The sequence below is a fragment of the Polypterus senegalus genome, chromosome 9 (assembly GCF_016835505.1).
Source record: "Polypterus senegalus isolate Bchr_013 chromosome 9, ASM1683550v1, whole genome shotgun sequence".
Classification (NCBI taxonomy): Eukaryota; Metazoa; Chordata; class Cladistia; order Polypteriformes; family Polypteridae; genus Polypterus; species Polypterus senegalus.
Genome location: NC_053162.1, coordinates 143,416,170 through 143,430,733, shown reverse-complemented (window position 1 = coordinate 143,430,733; position 14,564 = coordinate 143,416,170). Strand labels below are relative to the sequence as shown.

The following is a 14,564-nucleotide window of genomic DNA, read 5'->3' as shown; positions in this document are numbered from 1 at the left end:
TTACAGCTTACTGTTTGCTGAAAGCATTGGAGTTGCTGAATAAACTTTTTGCATTTAAAGCTGTTGTCATGTGAGTATTTCATCCACACCAATACAATGGAAGTGCATGACAGTGCTTAAAAGATATTTAATGGCAAATTGACTTTCTCTTTGTGATGCATTTTTGATCCCCAAACTTGTCTCTTTTACCTTCTACAATTTTGTATGTTTAATTAAAGTATTAATAACTAGCAAAATACCCGCGCTTTGCAGCGGAGAAGTAGTGTGTTAAAGAAGTTATGAAAAAGAAATGGAAACATTTTAAAAATAACGTAACATGATTGTCAATGTAATTGTTTTGTGTCTGTTATGAGTGTTGCTGTCATCAAGGATTTGATTATAATTATTTCTTTCAATCAGGTTCGTATTTGGAGGATGTGTTGTGTTCAAGTTACATTCTGTGTTTGTCAACCGTTGTAAAGATAACAGGTTTCATTCATCGAAGTGTTCACTACCCAAATCGGTACTCGTGAATCTAAGATGTTTATCAGGCATTCCCATTATTAAGTTGTGGATTTCCCTGCGAATATTTAGTGGCAGCATGTCTATGAACTTAATTTAAACTTAAGCTTTACACCTTGCTTTCCTATTGATATGTCTATAAAGGCTTGTTCAGCTTCAGAGGGTTGTTCCTTTCTTACTGCATCAATAAAGAGCTCATTTTCCTCTTTATCTGAGACATCACACACTGCATGCACGGGTTTACCTTTCCCAGTCCTGCAAACTTTAGCGAAGTGGTTCAATTTACCACATTTTTTACACTGTCTTCCTTTAGCTGGACATTGACTTTTTCCACCGTGTGCTTTGTTTCCGCAGTAGCTGCACTTATGAATATGCTTGTATGCGCCACTCGCTTCATATTCTTTTGCTGCCTTCTCAATTGTGTAATGCATTTTTTGTTCAGCGCTCTTTGGAGCTCTTGCTTATTGTCTGCGTACTGTGTTCACAGTCAGTTCACTTGAGCCACTAGGAGCACATGCATCGAAGGTTCTCAGCTGTGCTTGTGCTATCTCGTGCGATCTTGCGATGTCCATGGCTTTATTTAATGTTAGCTAAGACCCGGCACTTAAAAGTTTCTCTCGCACTTTTGCTAAGTTTGTGCCAAACACTAGTCTATCCCTGACCATCTCATCTTCGTTTGCATAAACACAGTCCTTCACCAGCAATTTTAACTCCGTTACAAAGTGATCAAAAGTCTTGTTTATACCCTGCGTCTTCTCATTAAAATTGTGTCTCACGAATATCGTATTCGTCTTAGGCATGACAAACGCCTCCAAACGGTCATAATAAGTTTTCAGTACCTTGGCTTCCTCCTGGGTGAGAGTCCATGTGTTAAAAATGTCTCCTCCTTTTTCTCCAGTCCACAGGAGCAGGTAGCTGCATTTCTCACTCTCGTCTTTGCCTTTTAGCGGGCCAGAAAACATCAGCTCCACTTGCTATCGCAACTTTTTCCATTCTCCCGGCAGGTTAAGAGAATCCCAGTCAATTTGTGGCGAGGGAACTCCAACAAAATCCATGACTGTCCTCTATTCTGACACCATGTCTTGTTTTCACAAATTGTGAAAAATGAAATGATGGCGAGACTTTCTTTTTAAGGGGGACTTTATTTATTACAGCTTTTACATTCACAGCATCCGTGCTCTAAATTAACTTACATAATAGTAACCTTGAGGTCCCTTTTTCCGGTGCCTTCCTGATGACATAGGTGCCTAAACCATGCCAGATAATAATACATTTAATGACATATAAATATTACAGTGATCACCTCGATAGACATCTCACCACCAAAATTGCTACTCATGAATCTAAGATCTTTAACAGGCATTTCCGGTATTACCTTTTTGATTTGCCTGCGAATATTTAGCAGCAACGTGTCTATTGGATTGCTGCTGACGGACGGCCTTATATGTGCAGGCACTCAATTATGTGGGAGGCGTCAGTATTGGGGATGCAATATTGGCAGGCAGCCAACTACATGGGAGGCAAGGTGATGGGAGACGCAGCTCTGCCTCACACTGCGACGGAGCTGCAGGCTATGGCCATATATATGTACGTAAGTAGGATTCAGTTATGACCGTTACATGTAGAATTTCTAAATGAAACCTGCTTAACTTTTGTAAGTAAGCTGTAAGGAATGAGCCTGCCAAATTTCAGCCTTCTACCTACACGGGAAGTTTGAGAATTAGTGATGAGCGAGTGAGTGAGTGAGTCAGTCAGTGAGGGTTTTGCCTTTTATTAGTATAGATTAAACAGAATATAACGGCAGCCATTATGGTTGAGTGGAATATAAATTTGGAATATCTTACATTACCTTCCCATTCAATTTTCAAAGCCTAATATTTCAAAAGTTCCTTTGAGGAGAGTTTCTCTGTACAATTGTAAATGGAGGTTAAACCAGCACAGATTATTACTTAACATTGTTAGACATTTGTAAAAGAATTCTTGCAGATCTGTGTAAGCATGGTCTGAAGCAGCCTTGGCTACCGTATTATGAAGACATGTTAGAAACATATAATAATGCTTAACATGAAAAATCAACTATAAACCTCATTATTAGACCTCATGGAGAAGGCATGTTATAGGACATAGTGGTACAAATGAAACATAGGCCCAAAGTTCCAGGTGAGAAAAATATTGATTTTTCCCTCGTGCTTAGCACTTTTGAGGGTCTGGCCACCTGTGTCCCTATACCGGATGTTGAGTGAACAGCTGCAGTGTTAGATCGATGAACAAGAAGTGCATTTTAATCACACATGGAATTCTTGTCTTTAGTTTGCTTGCATTCTTGTTCTAGAAACATAAAACTCAGAATAATTAAAGGGTGGATGTACTTGGGGAACTCAAAAGAAAGAGTTGAGCCTTGTTGGAAGCTTAAGATGACTGTGATCCACCACATCAAGCACTGCTGTTCTTTCATCATAGGCATCCACAGATCATAAGTGCTTATCCGGTTACACAAGGCAGTAAGGTAGACTTTTTCATCATCCATTACCCAGGGCCGTCAGACTGCTAAACAGGAGTCATCAGTGAGAGTGTGTTGATTCATACTTTGAAATAGCAGTTTGTTTGTTTTTCAGGTTTTCTATCATTTTCATTATTTGGCAATATTATCCACTTCTCATCTCCGCAGTTTTCATGTTATCATTGGACTCTTTTATTATTTGAATGTTCGTTTGTTGTTTTGTAAATTATATATGTTTTCTGGTTAAGACAAGGGGAGGAGATGGGAGGTCAAGGACGTGTCAGGTTTTTTTTTTTTTTTCCTTTTCTCGAACATACAACATTTGCACTTGCAACAAGTTCTGGAAATGTGTGGATTTCTCTGTGTTATTGTTCATTCTTTTTTCCAAAATATATATTTTTTTACGTACTGAATCTCAACTTGTTTGTTTTTACTATCAACTGGGGAGCTTGAGTGGAGGGCAGGTAAGGTAACGAAGGGGTATGTATGGTTTGACATGAGTGAGTCTGGACTTCACTCCAGCACAGCCGAAGTGTGTAACTTGTCTCCTTTGAGTATGAGGGCGGTTGTTACAGTGCCATTAACTACTAGTCTGTGGAAATGGTTGGCTGCTGCTTTTTCTTGGGTTAAAGATCACATCTCTGAATGTGCACTTTAATCTCATTGTTGTTAACTGCTTCGTCATATATGGTATTCTTGTTCTGTATTGTATACAGCAGTAGTCAAGGTATGTATTTCTCAGTAATTAAATGATTGCAAATAACACGTAAGATTTACATTGCGTTTGTGACAATAGTGCAAATAAAACTAAACCTGGAAACCTGCAATTGAAGATATTTCAAAAGAAGAATTTCTCTTTTGGTAATGGATGATTAGTTGTAAAGTACCTAACTATAATAATGGTTATCTCTTCAGCACCCAAACCAAACTGCTGTGTGGTTGAGTTGTCTTTTGTTTGAAAGATGGACTTGTTTCAGTTTTTCAGCAAGGACTGCATAGAACGGAGATCCAGGATTTAGCTGAGCAAATGCCCCACTTTCCCTTTTTACTTGCTTTATCAAGTCTGTGGGTAAAGTCTTCATTGCAATTAGACAAACTCAAATTAACAAATGTACTTTAGGTTTAAAAAACTGTCTTCTAGAAGATGGGAGTAACTGTACTTTTTGCCTTTTGTGTGACCACAAAAAAAATAATTCAATTATTGTAACTGGCTTCCGAACAATGCATGATACAATCTCTTGAGTTATGTTTATAAGCTTATAGCCCAATTTACATATTTTCCATTTTAGAGGAAAATATGTTTATATCACATCAGAAGAGGTCATTCACCGGAAGCTAAGCATGTTCTGGTCCAGCCAGTTCTTGGATGGGAGACCATCTAGGAAGAGCTTGGGTTTCTGCTGGATAGGTGTTGGTGAGACCAGCAGGGGGTGCTTACCCTCTGGTCTGAATGTGGATCCCATTGCCCCAGTGTAGTGATAGGTACACTATACTGTACAAATGCCGCCATCCTACAGATGAGACGTAAAACCAAGGTCCTAAATCACTAGGCATCCTTTGTAAAGAGCAGGCTGTATCCTCATGTCCAGGCTAAACTGCCCTCCATGGCCTAGTCATTCTGAACCCCTAATTATCCTCTGTTTCTAACTGGTTATCTCTTTCACCACTACACCACCTAATAGCTTGTGTGGTGAGTTAACTGGTGCAAAAATGGCTGCCATCTAATCATCCTTGTGGATGTTGCACATTCATGGTGGTTGAACTGCCTTACCATTCACTATGAAAAGCACTTTGAGTAGTGAGAAAAGCACTATATAAAAGTAAAGATTTATTATTAGTATTATAAAGTTCAATAACATAATATTCTCAAACCAACATAGTCCAAATCAGGATTGTAGTTTGTTGGAGTCTGTCCCAACAGCATAGCTGTTGAACAAAAGACAGAAACCACACAAGGATGGGGGTGGCAGTCCATCAAAGGATCCATTCACACACATGCACATCCACACTCCCATGGGCTAGTCAATCTAACATGCATGTAATTGAGGTGTCAGAGGAAAATCAGCATATTCTCAGAAAACTCCTGAGACACAAGGTCAATCTGCAAACACCACACAAATAATGATCGGACACATTTTTTAGAAACCTAGAATCTGTATTGCATCAGTTAATTGTAGCCCCACAACTATGTAAAATTAGTTTGGAGTTGTGATTGAACTGGCTAAATGAAAATATGTAACTGATGGCCATTACCTTATCCTTTTGAAAATACTTGCAAGCTAGTAACATTTGTGAGCCTGTGTATTCTTTATGTGATAGCAGAGACCTTTAAAACCCTGAATGAATTCTCAAAAATGGCAAACATCAAATATGACCATTACAGCTACAGGCCTGTTATGAGTGAGAAAATATTTGTGAGTCAGTGGTAGAAGCTGTGTTTTTTTCCTGCCTTGCACCTGATGCTTCCTGGACTGACTATGTACTGTTTGTGCCATAATAAGTCAATGACAGAATATGCAAGTTTGAATAATGTTTGACAACATTTTTGTGAAACATTAGTATTAGTACCTGCTATTATCTGTCAATTCCACCTTGTTGTTTTCACAGTGCCTGTTATTGTTTGCAATAGTTTTGCTTTCAGATTTAAGAGATTGTTTTTGTTTCCTTCAGATCTGACTGTTCAACAAACCCATCGGTCTTTGTCAGAAGAACATGCTGGTATTTCAAAGGAGCAGACTGCCCAGGCCATTGCTAATACTGCTGAGTGCTATGAAAAAAATGGTGTTGAAGCTGCACTTACAGAGGTACACTAAATGGTTATGATTTGCTTAATTTTTTAATGACTTCATGATTAACACTGAAGAGTTATTTATAAAGTGCAGAGTGCACTACGCAGGTGTAATATAACCTGTAATAGTATTGTTTAAAAAATCAGATGCAAATGTTGTATGCGATTATGAAAGGATGCTGGTGATACATTTTCAAGTGATTTAAATTATTAAAGTGTTTTCTACCATTTCTGTTTTGGAAAAAAGAAACTATAATATATATGCTACTGTTTGTCTGGTTAATGAAATTGCTTTTTTAGCTAGTGCTTTATTTAATAACATGCTTCAGTTTATTTAATTAATCTAAAAAATGTGTATTAAATAGGCTTATTCATGTTGGCATGGTGTTGTAGCACATTGGTTTGAATCCCACACTGGTCATTGGTCATGTAAAGTTTGCAAATTCTCACTACCTTGTTTTGGGTTTTCACTCAGGGTACTCCAGGTTTCCTCCCATATGCCTAAACATATGTAGATTAGGTTAATTGATGATTCCAGATTGTCCCTGTGTGAGTAATAGTCTGATTTTGTGTGTGAGTGGACCCTGTAATGGTCTGGCATCCAGGGCTACTTTCTGCATCGAGACCACTGCTGCCAGGACAGCCTGTGTTCCCTAGTGACTCTGAATTGGATTAAGTGGGAATGTTATGTTTTCTTATCCAACCCAATAACTATTTTCAGATGGGTTTATGAAACCTTTGACACGCTATCACTCCCAACCAGATTTTGTTCTGCTTTCTTCAGCCCAGGCACAAAAAATATCCTGTGTAGCCTCTAGAGATAAATCAGCTAGCAGATTTAATGTAGGATATGATTTATAAATATACCTAAAACTAAAGTTTAAAATAATCTCTCATTGTTGTTGTCTCATTTTCAAAACCTCTTCACTGCATGTGCTACAAGTAATCGTTGGTTTATTACCAGGAATGAAATTATACAATAAATTGTAAGCAAGGTCTAATTGTTAATGTAAACTAAACATGCAATAGCTACCATTAGGCATTTCATTCCCCCAAATGTGATTCCCTGTCTGAAAAAAACACTTATTTACAAAAATGAAATGCAGGATTGATTTCATCCTGTTACTTACTTCACCAGGGTAGAATACATTATGAAATCTTTAAGTTTTGTCAAGTTGACATATTTTAAAGTATGAGACTGTTACTGAAAAAATTCTTTGGGTTTGTGAGTTAAATATAGCTTCTTTGATTAATTTGGACATATTTGCATGGTGACTGATTTACTTATTGTTTTGTTTCTTTTTATTTTTTCATATAAATAATGCATGTTTTAGTTTTTCAAATGTCTGTAATCACTTCAACATTTTTTTCTTTTAGAAAGCTGGTTTTAATTTGTATTTCTTGTTTAGTATATTAGAATACATTTAATGAAGAAAAAAGGAGTTTTCTTAAGAATATTTGATTCCAAATAACTTTCTATACAAGTCACTTAATTTATTTATGTTTGATTTACTTTGTATTGTCTGATTATTATACTTTGTGTAAAGACAGGTAATTTTACATATATATGGAAAGTGTGGTTATATTTTTACAGTTGTGCGGATTCAGTTCTGAATGTGGAGTAGCTTGTACACATCTTTTAATCTTATACCATTCTAGTTACTGTACAATAGTTGCTTTCATATTTAAAGATAATTTATGGAGTTAAATCCTTATGTGACATGAGATTATTTGCATCTGTGATCTTGGAATGGAACTTTGGTGTGGCATTTTCTTTAGGAATCATCATGTAACGGCCAACCCCTTATTCCCAGCCAGCAGCTACACCTCCAAGACCTGTGGCCTGGATAATTTACTGAAAAGCCTTTCCTGTCAAGCCGTACTCCTACACTGATAAACTTTTCCCACAATCGACGGTTTGAAATGCAAAGACACAATAGGCAGAATGTAAAATTAAACAGGAATAAATGTATTAAATGAGACAAGACACGCCACAAGACAAATGCACACCCGAATATTCCTCCACCCCAACAATCCCAAAGCAAAACTGAAAATATACATACAAATCCCCTCCCTTGTCCACGTAACATATAACACACACCACACAAACGACAAATGACTAGCAAACAGAATGATCGTGAACTTGAGTCCGAACGTGAATAAATGTCCTGAATACGGATACTGATTAGCGGCAATCGTAGTGTTTGTATTTCCCGGCGTTTGGAACAACCTCACTGTGATTCCTCGGCGTGTGGCGAATGATGATTCGACCCCGGGGTCTTCAGCAGCAAGCAGGTTGAAAGGCAGTCCGGATGAATGAAAAACAAACTGGATCAAAGCGCAATGAAATGAATCGGCAAGCAAGTTGTAGTCGTGAATGCGATATTGGTTCTCCTCTTTCTCTCTCTCTCCCCCGTGCTAGTTTCCTCTTCTCCTTAAATAGTCCGTGACGGCAGTAATTGATTGATTTGACACACAGGTGCTTTCCAGATTAGCGGTTGTGAACTCCTCCCATCATCCGTCCTCCTTTACGGGGACAACATTAACTGATACACATACACACAGTCAATGGGACAATGAAACGAGACACGCACAGAACTGACATTTAAACACTAACTATGTGGCACCGCTACATTCAGTATTAACTTGTCGCGTGTTGCATTGTGAAGGATGGTGTGAAGTTATCCAGGTGTTCCCATGAAAAGTGATTCAATTTCATTTTGATTGCGCTAAAGGATGTTTACAAATATTAAGGCACTGGACTCTTCATGCAGGAAGTAAATGTATTAGTGTGTCTGCACATCCGGGAGTGATTTTCACATTGAGTATGCTATCCTCAATATATTAGTGGAACATAAGATTATATGTTAGCATATACAGTAGATGCTGAAAAGAGCTGGACCAACAGGGTCTTTCCCATGGTAAGTGTTTACCTTTAAGTAATGTCGCTAATCACGAGAAATTAATTAGGTGACCCCATTCATAAAGATTAAAAATAATTTGAAAATAAAGCGCTTTGTCATTTAACCTACTTGCAAAAGAAAGCTACAATTGAATTATGACCTTACTGTCAACAGACAGTAATTTTGTAAAATTTACCCATTATAAATTTAATGACTGTGGTATCTCATAATAATGATATAACATGTTCTCATATACATATGTATTGAATGCCCTTAGAGTGGTTTGGTAAAATTATATTTATAAGACTAACTGGTCTGGTCTGTGATAAACCATGAGCTATTGGTCTGGCATTTAAATATATGATTTTACAGAAGCTCATTAAATATTTAGATAGTCCCTAGTGTGTGCTCTGTGTGTGCGTGTGCCCTGCAGTGTTTCCTGCCTTGCGCCCTGTGTTGGCTGGGATTGGCTCCAGCAAAGCCTTTGACAAATATGTAGTTTACTTCTTATATGAAAACACTTAAATATACCAAAATAAAAAGTTAAAATGTTATAGCAGTCCTCTCTATAGTGTTGTGCTGGTACAAATGATACAGAATGTTTTAATTATACAAGCAGTTATAGTTAGAGACACTTTATAGATTCATACAGTTAAGTTTTTTTCTTTACACTTTTGCAATAATTTCATTTGTTAATGAAAAATTTTCAAGATTTTTTAGGGTGATTGATTTTTATTGAATGAGTATTGTGTTCTTAATTGATGCTAATAAGCGTTCTGTTGTAATTGTTTTGAACACTGATATTTCACTGGCAATTTGTTTTTTTCTTTTGGCATCTGCATCAACTCTGCCAGTTTTTACTTCTTCAGATTAATTTTCACATCATAATTACATTTCACTTTTCTGCTCACTGCTATCAGGCAATTCAGTGCTATCTTCCAGTGTACTTGTTAAGTTCATTTTGAAATATCTGCACAGTACACATTGATTTTCATTTATTTATTTATTGATTGATGGATTGGCTGTATTATATTTCCTGTGAGTATATATTCTTTTTTATGTTTCTGCTGCTGTATATACATCCAAATTTCTCCACGATTTAATATAGTTTATGTAATCTAATCTAATTCAAAATAAAAGTCCCATTAGGAAGTGATTGCTTAGTATAATATTATGACTCTTTTAGACAGTTAGCGCCTATCCAAGCACAACTGTTGTTTTAACTGTAACTGTTACAAAGGTGCAACAATACCATAATTTTCTTTTGTGCTTTTTCTGTCCAAACTAAATACATACTGTGTCTGTTTTTAGTACATATTACTTTGCAAGTTAGCGTTAACCTCTGTTGAGCTTTTTGCTTTAAGCTAAGTGGTTGAACAGTAGAAATTATGCCTATAAAAATGTAAAGCTTGACACCTGGTGGGAGAATATGAGTTCAAAATAGAGTAAAGCAACATAAAGACTCACTTTCAGAAACGTATAACTGCAAGTCTGATTCACTTCAAAATGTACACAGGATTAATTTCAATAATGTTACATTTTCATTACTCTAGAATGCTATGATAACATAATGAGATTACCATTAGTTTTACATATTTTTATATTTAAGCTAATGTATTATTATTATTGTAATAATACTAAATTATTTTAAAACATGGATTTCAAATTTCAGATGTATAGTATAAATACTGTAATTAATAATCTTATCCAGTCATGTATAAAATTATGTGCTTGTATCCTATCATAACTATCCTGCTGATGTTATTTTTCCAGCAAGCTCAATAATTATTGAACATTTTTGACAAACAACAAAAGTCATGTAAAATAATAATCTAATAAAATGGCAATGTTTTATATATAAATGGCAATGTTTTATATATAAATGGGTAGACTACTACTCTTTGTTGTAATTTAATTATTTGAAAACATTTTTTTTTAAACTAGTAATGTTTTTTCTCAAAAACACAGAGGTATAAATGATGGATACCCAGTGAGTAGTAATTTATTTAAACAAGCCATGTCCAAAAATATGTATATGTTTTTGCAGCATATTGGGAGGAATCTTGGAGATCTTATACAAATACGTAGTGTTTTCAAGTCTGTAGTTACATGCTGCATTATATATAGTATGCATTGTAGTTAATTTGTTGATTTTCATCCAAAATGCCAATGATTCTAGAGCACACTGTACTCTATTTGAACTACTTTCAATTAGATCACAACATGAAGTACAGGGTGAGCCAAAATGCAGTAGCACATTTCTCAAGGTCATTGCCGAGTCGGTTAGGGTGGGGGTCCTTTGATAAGCAATCCCTTTTAGTTTTCAGTCGGCATCATGCCTTGGTCTGGTGCGCACCATGCTTTCTCTATCGTAGTGTTCTTCAAAAACAACGAATCCATCATCACTACACCTTCCAAACGCACTTCAGCATTCCTCCTAATGGTGACATCCCAAATCAGAAAACAATTTCTCAGTGGGTGGCTAAATTTAGATAGACAGGCAGAACATTGAACAGAAAGTCTCCACGCCATCCTTGGACTTTACAAACACCTGAAAACATCTAAGCTGTAAGAGCATCAATTTTGCAGTCACCTAGACATTTAGTGTGCAAACATGCTTCTGCCTTAGGCATTTCCAACATGTCTTCGATGAGGATTTTGCATGAGGACCTTAATTTCCATCCACACAAAATGATGGCAATGCAGTAACTCACTGAGAGAGACTGGGGGAGACGTAAAGAGTTGTGCACAAACATTCTGCAAACTGTTCATCGAGATCTCACTGTCATGTGCAGTAATGAGGCACATTTCCATTTGAATGGTTGTGTGGCTTTGAGGCTAAGGATCTGCACTGATATCCAGAAGATTGCCAGTTCGAATCCCTGTCACTGCCAAAAGAGATCCTTCTCTGCTGGGCCCTTGAGCAAGGCCCTTAATGTTCAATTGCTCCAGGGGCACTGTGCAATGGCTGACCCTGCGCTCTGACCCCAAGGGGTATGTGAAAACTAACAAATTCCTAATACGAGAAATTGTATAAGGCGAAATAAAGAACAAAAAAAAAACAGACTTATTGCTTTTGGGCTGAAAAAAACCTTTGTGAACTTCATCAGAGACCCCTGCGCAGTGATCGTCACTTCAGAATGTTACATTGAAAAGCTAGAGAACTTTTTTGCAGCCCCAACTGGAAGAAATGGATGTGGTGGATGCTTGGTTTCAACAGGATGGAGCAACAGCTCATAAAGCACGGAGATCCATGCAAGTTTTGTGGGAGATATTTCCGGGGAAGCTGATCTCACTGTGCGGCAATGTCTGGTGCCCTTCATGTTCGCCTGATCTCGCTCCATGTGATTTCTTCGTATGAGGCTATCTCAAGTTGAAAGTATACACACATTGACCTCAAAACCTTTGAAGCCCTCAAGGACGTTGTTTGCCATGAAATCGCTGCTATTCCCCTTGAAATGGCCAAATGAGTCATGTGAAATTATCTCGAAGCGTGTATCGCTAATGATGGCCACCACCTTGAATACATAATTTTTAAAACACAGTGAAAAAATCTATTTTGTATACCCTCTCTTGTTTTTGTAATGAAATTTATTTTTTTTTGTTTTTGTAGAATAAACATTTGACATGTGGTACTTCTTTTTGGCTCCCCCTGTAGAATATATCCAGTATTGCTTTTAAAGAATAATACATTGTTTCTTTCTTTACAGCTTAAAGCAATCTGCACACCTTTATTTAATAGTGACTCTGGTCTGCACTATCAGGTCACTTTGCTCTATTTATTGATTGCATCCAGTTATTTGCTAAAAAAGCAGTCTAACATAGCAGCAGCTGTTACTTTTAGTTTTGTTTTTAATATTTTCATATTCAAAGCAGTACTCTTAGCAATGTACAGTTATGTAGATAAGATTACTAAAGGGTTTTACAATATTATTTCAGTAAAAAGCTTACTCCAGAGCTGACAGAATATTTTGGATTTCCAACTGTGTTTTATTACTGCATCTGGTCTACTGTCCTTTAGAAACTCCATTTGGCTTCATCTTTTCATTGTGCCGTTTCCCTTATATGTTTTACATCTTTTTCCTCATTGTCTCCCAGCAGTCAGAATCAGAACCCAACAACAGCTCTGGGGAGGCAGGAATGACATCTGTCTCTGTAAGCGAGAACACAGAGATTCAGGAGCAGTCGAGCAAAACAGATGAAAGACCGGCTGAAAGCCAGGTCTCGGAAGTGGAGATTCCAAATGTGGGCAAGATTCTAGTTCGCTCTGACGGAGATGGTTATAATGAGGAGGTATAAATTTGTGGCATTATCTGCTACAAAACGCATTGCTAATTCATTAATGAGTTACATAATTGCAGTTTTTGCCACCTTTTGTACAGTCAGTACAAGAAAAGTTTGATTAGTATACAAAAAAATTAAAACATGAACACATCTTCCGGCTGAGGTAACAACCCAGTCGCTATTTCCAACAAAAAAAAAAAATAAAAAATTAGCTCCTCTACCAGTATTTGGGACTATGCCTTACATTTTGAAGCATAGTCACAGGAAGCTGCTATAAAGATCCTTTTTTAGACATACTATACATAACAGGCACTTACAGTGTGGTAAGGGCAGTAGTGAAGTTTAATTTTGCTATTTCAGTGCCTTTAAAACAGTAATAATGAGTGCCACGTTATAACTTACTCCTGACATCTCAATTACTGAGAGCATGTTTTGTTTAAAGTAGGTAGGGAAATACAAACATGTTTAATTCAGAGACACAACAAGGTACAGTAGTCGGCACTAAGTTGCCCTTGCACATGTGTATAAAGAACAGTAAACTATATGGAAATGTATCACGTGACATAGTCACAGGTTTGTTGCAATAGTCCACCACCTATAAATCTCCCCAGTATCTCCTACCTCCCCAATATTAGGTCAGAGGTTAAAAACAGGCCAATACTAAAATGAACTGATGGAAGCAAAGGAGCACATTTTAATACTACCATGGTACAGAAAACACATGTTGCTGTGCCTTATGAATATTGGTGTTTGAAATCCAATATCCTAACTGTGTTACACTCTTGTCAGCAAAGTTACACAAAAGTCCTTTTGCAATAGACCAAAGACAGTGTCACATTACACAATTTCCAGTCTGAGGGGATATTAAACATGATGACTACAGTTGCTGATCTTGTCACCTGAGGATGTTTGAATGCACAACTAGTAATCACCACCAAATTATTGCAAGGTTGCCCTTTTCTAATAATCAGTTATGTGCTGCTGACAGAGCTGGTGTTATGTGCATGTTTTCCAGGTGTGGAGAGTTCAGCCGCAATCTTAGGCTTTTTTTCCATTCTCAAGTGGCAAGTAAGACATGAGACACATTTCTATTTTGTTTGTGAGGTCGAAAAGACCTGTTTTCCTTTTTAACCATAGGTGCTTTGTGTGCATTATACTTCCAGTTGTGCGTTCATTGGTTGTCAGTTCCCATGTACACCCACAGATCTGGCCCTAAACAGGTTTGATCTTGTTGGGGTGAGTAGCAGACTGGTTAAACTGAGTCTCTGGGTGTGTCAGACTACACGGCTGCGTTTATGGGAGCACACTTTGAATGCCTCAGACTCAATAAGATTATGTAAATAAGGCCCGTGACTGAAAATCGCTGGAAAAATCTTACAGTGTGAAAGACACTTAAACAACATTGCATGATTTGGAGAAAAAAAAAACAGCCTGATAAATCCTGATTCTTACTCCTTACTTACTAGACTGGTGAATCAGGATGTGGTGGAAACTGAGAACAATACATACAGGAACATACTACATTAAGATTAATTCATTGTTGTCTGAGAGGGAATAAGATTGAATAAGCTTTTAGCACAGAGATCCA

The 14,564-nt window shown here is 37.1% G+C and overlaps 1 protein-coding gene across 1 annotated transcript in view; it reads left to right on the top strand.

Moving 5' to 3' along the window:
- usp28 (ubiquitin specific peptidase 28) overlaps window positions 1–14,564 on the top strand; it is a 119,904-nt gene that overhangs the window by 89,490 nt on the left and 15,850 nt on the right. The window contains 2 exon segments of the mRNA XM_039764004.1: window positions 5,672–5,805; window positions 12,791–12,985. Coding sequence (XP_039619938.1) covers window positions 5,672–5,805; window positions 12,791–12,985 — 329 coding nt within the window.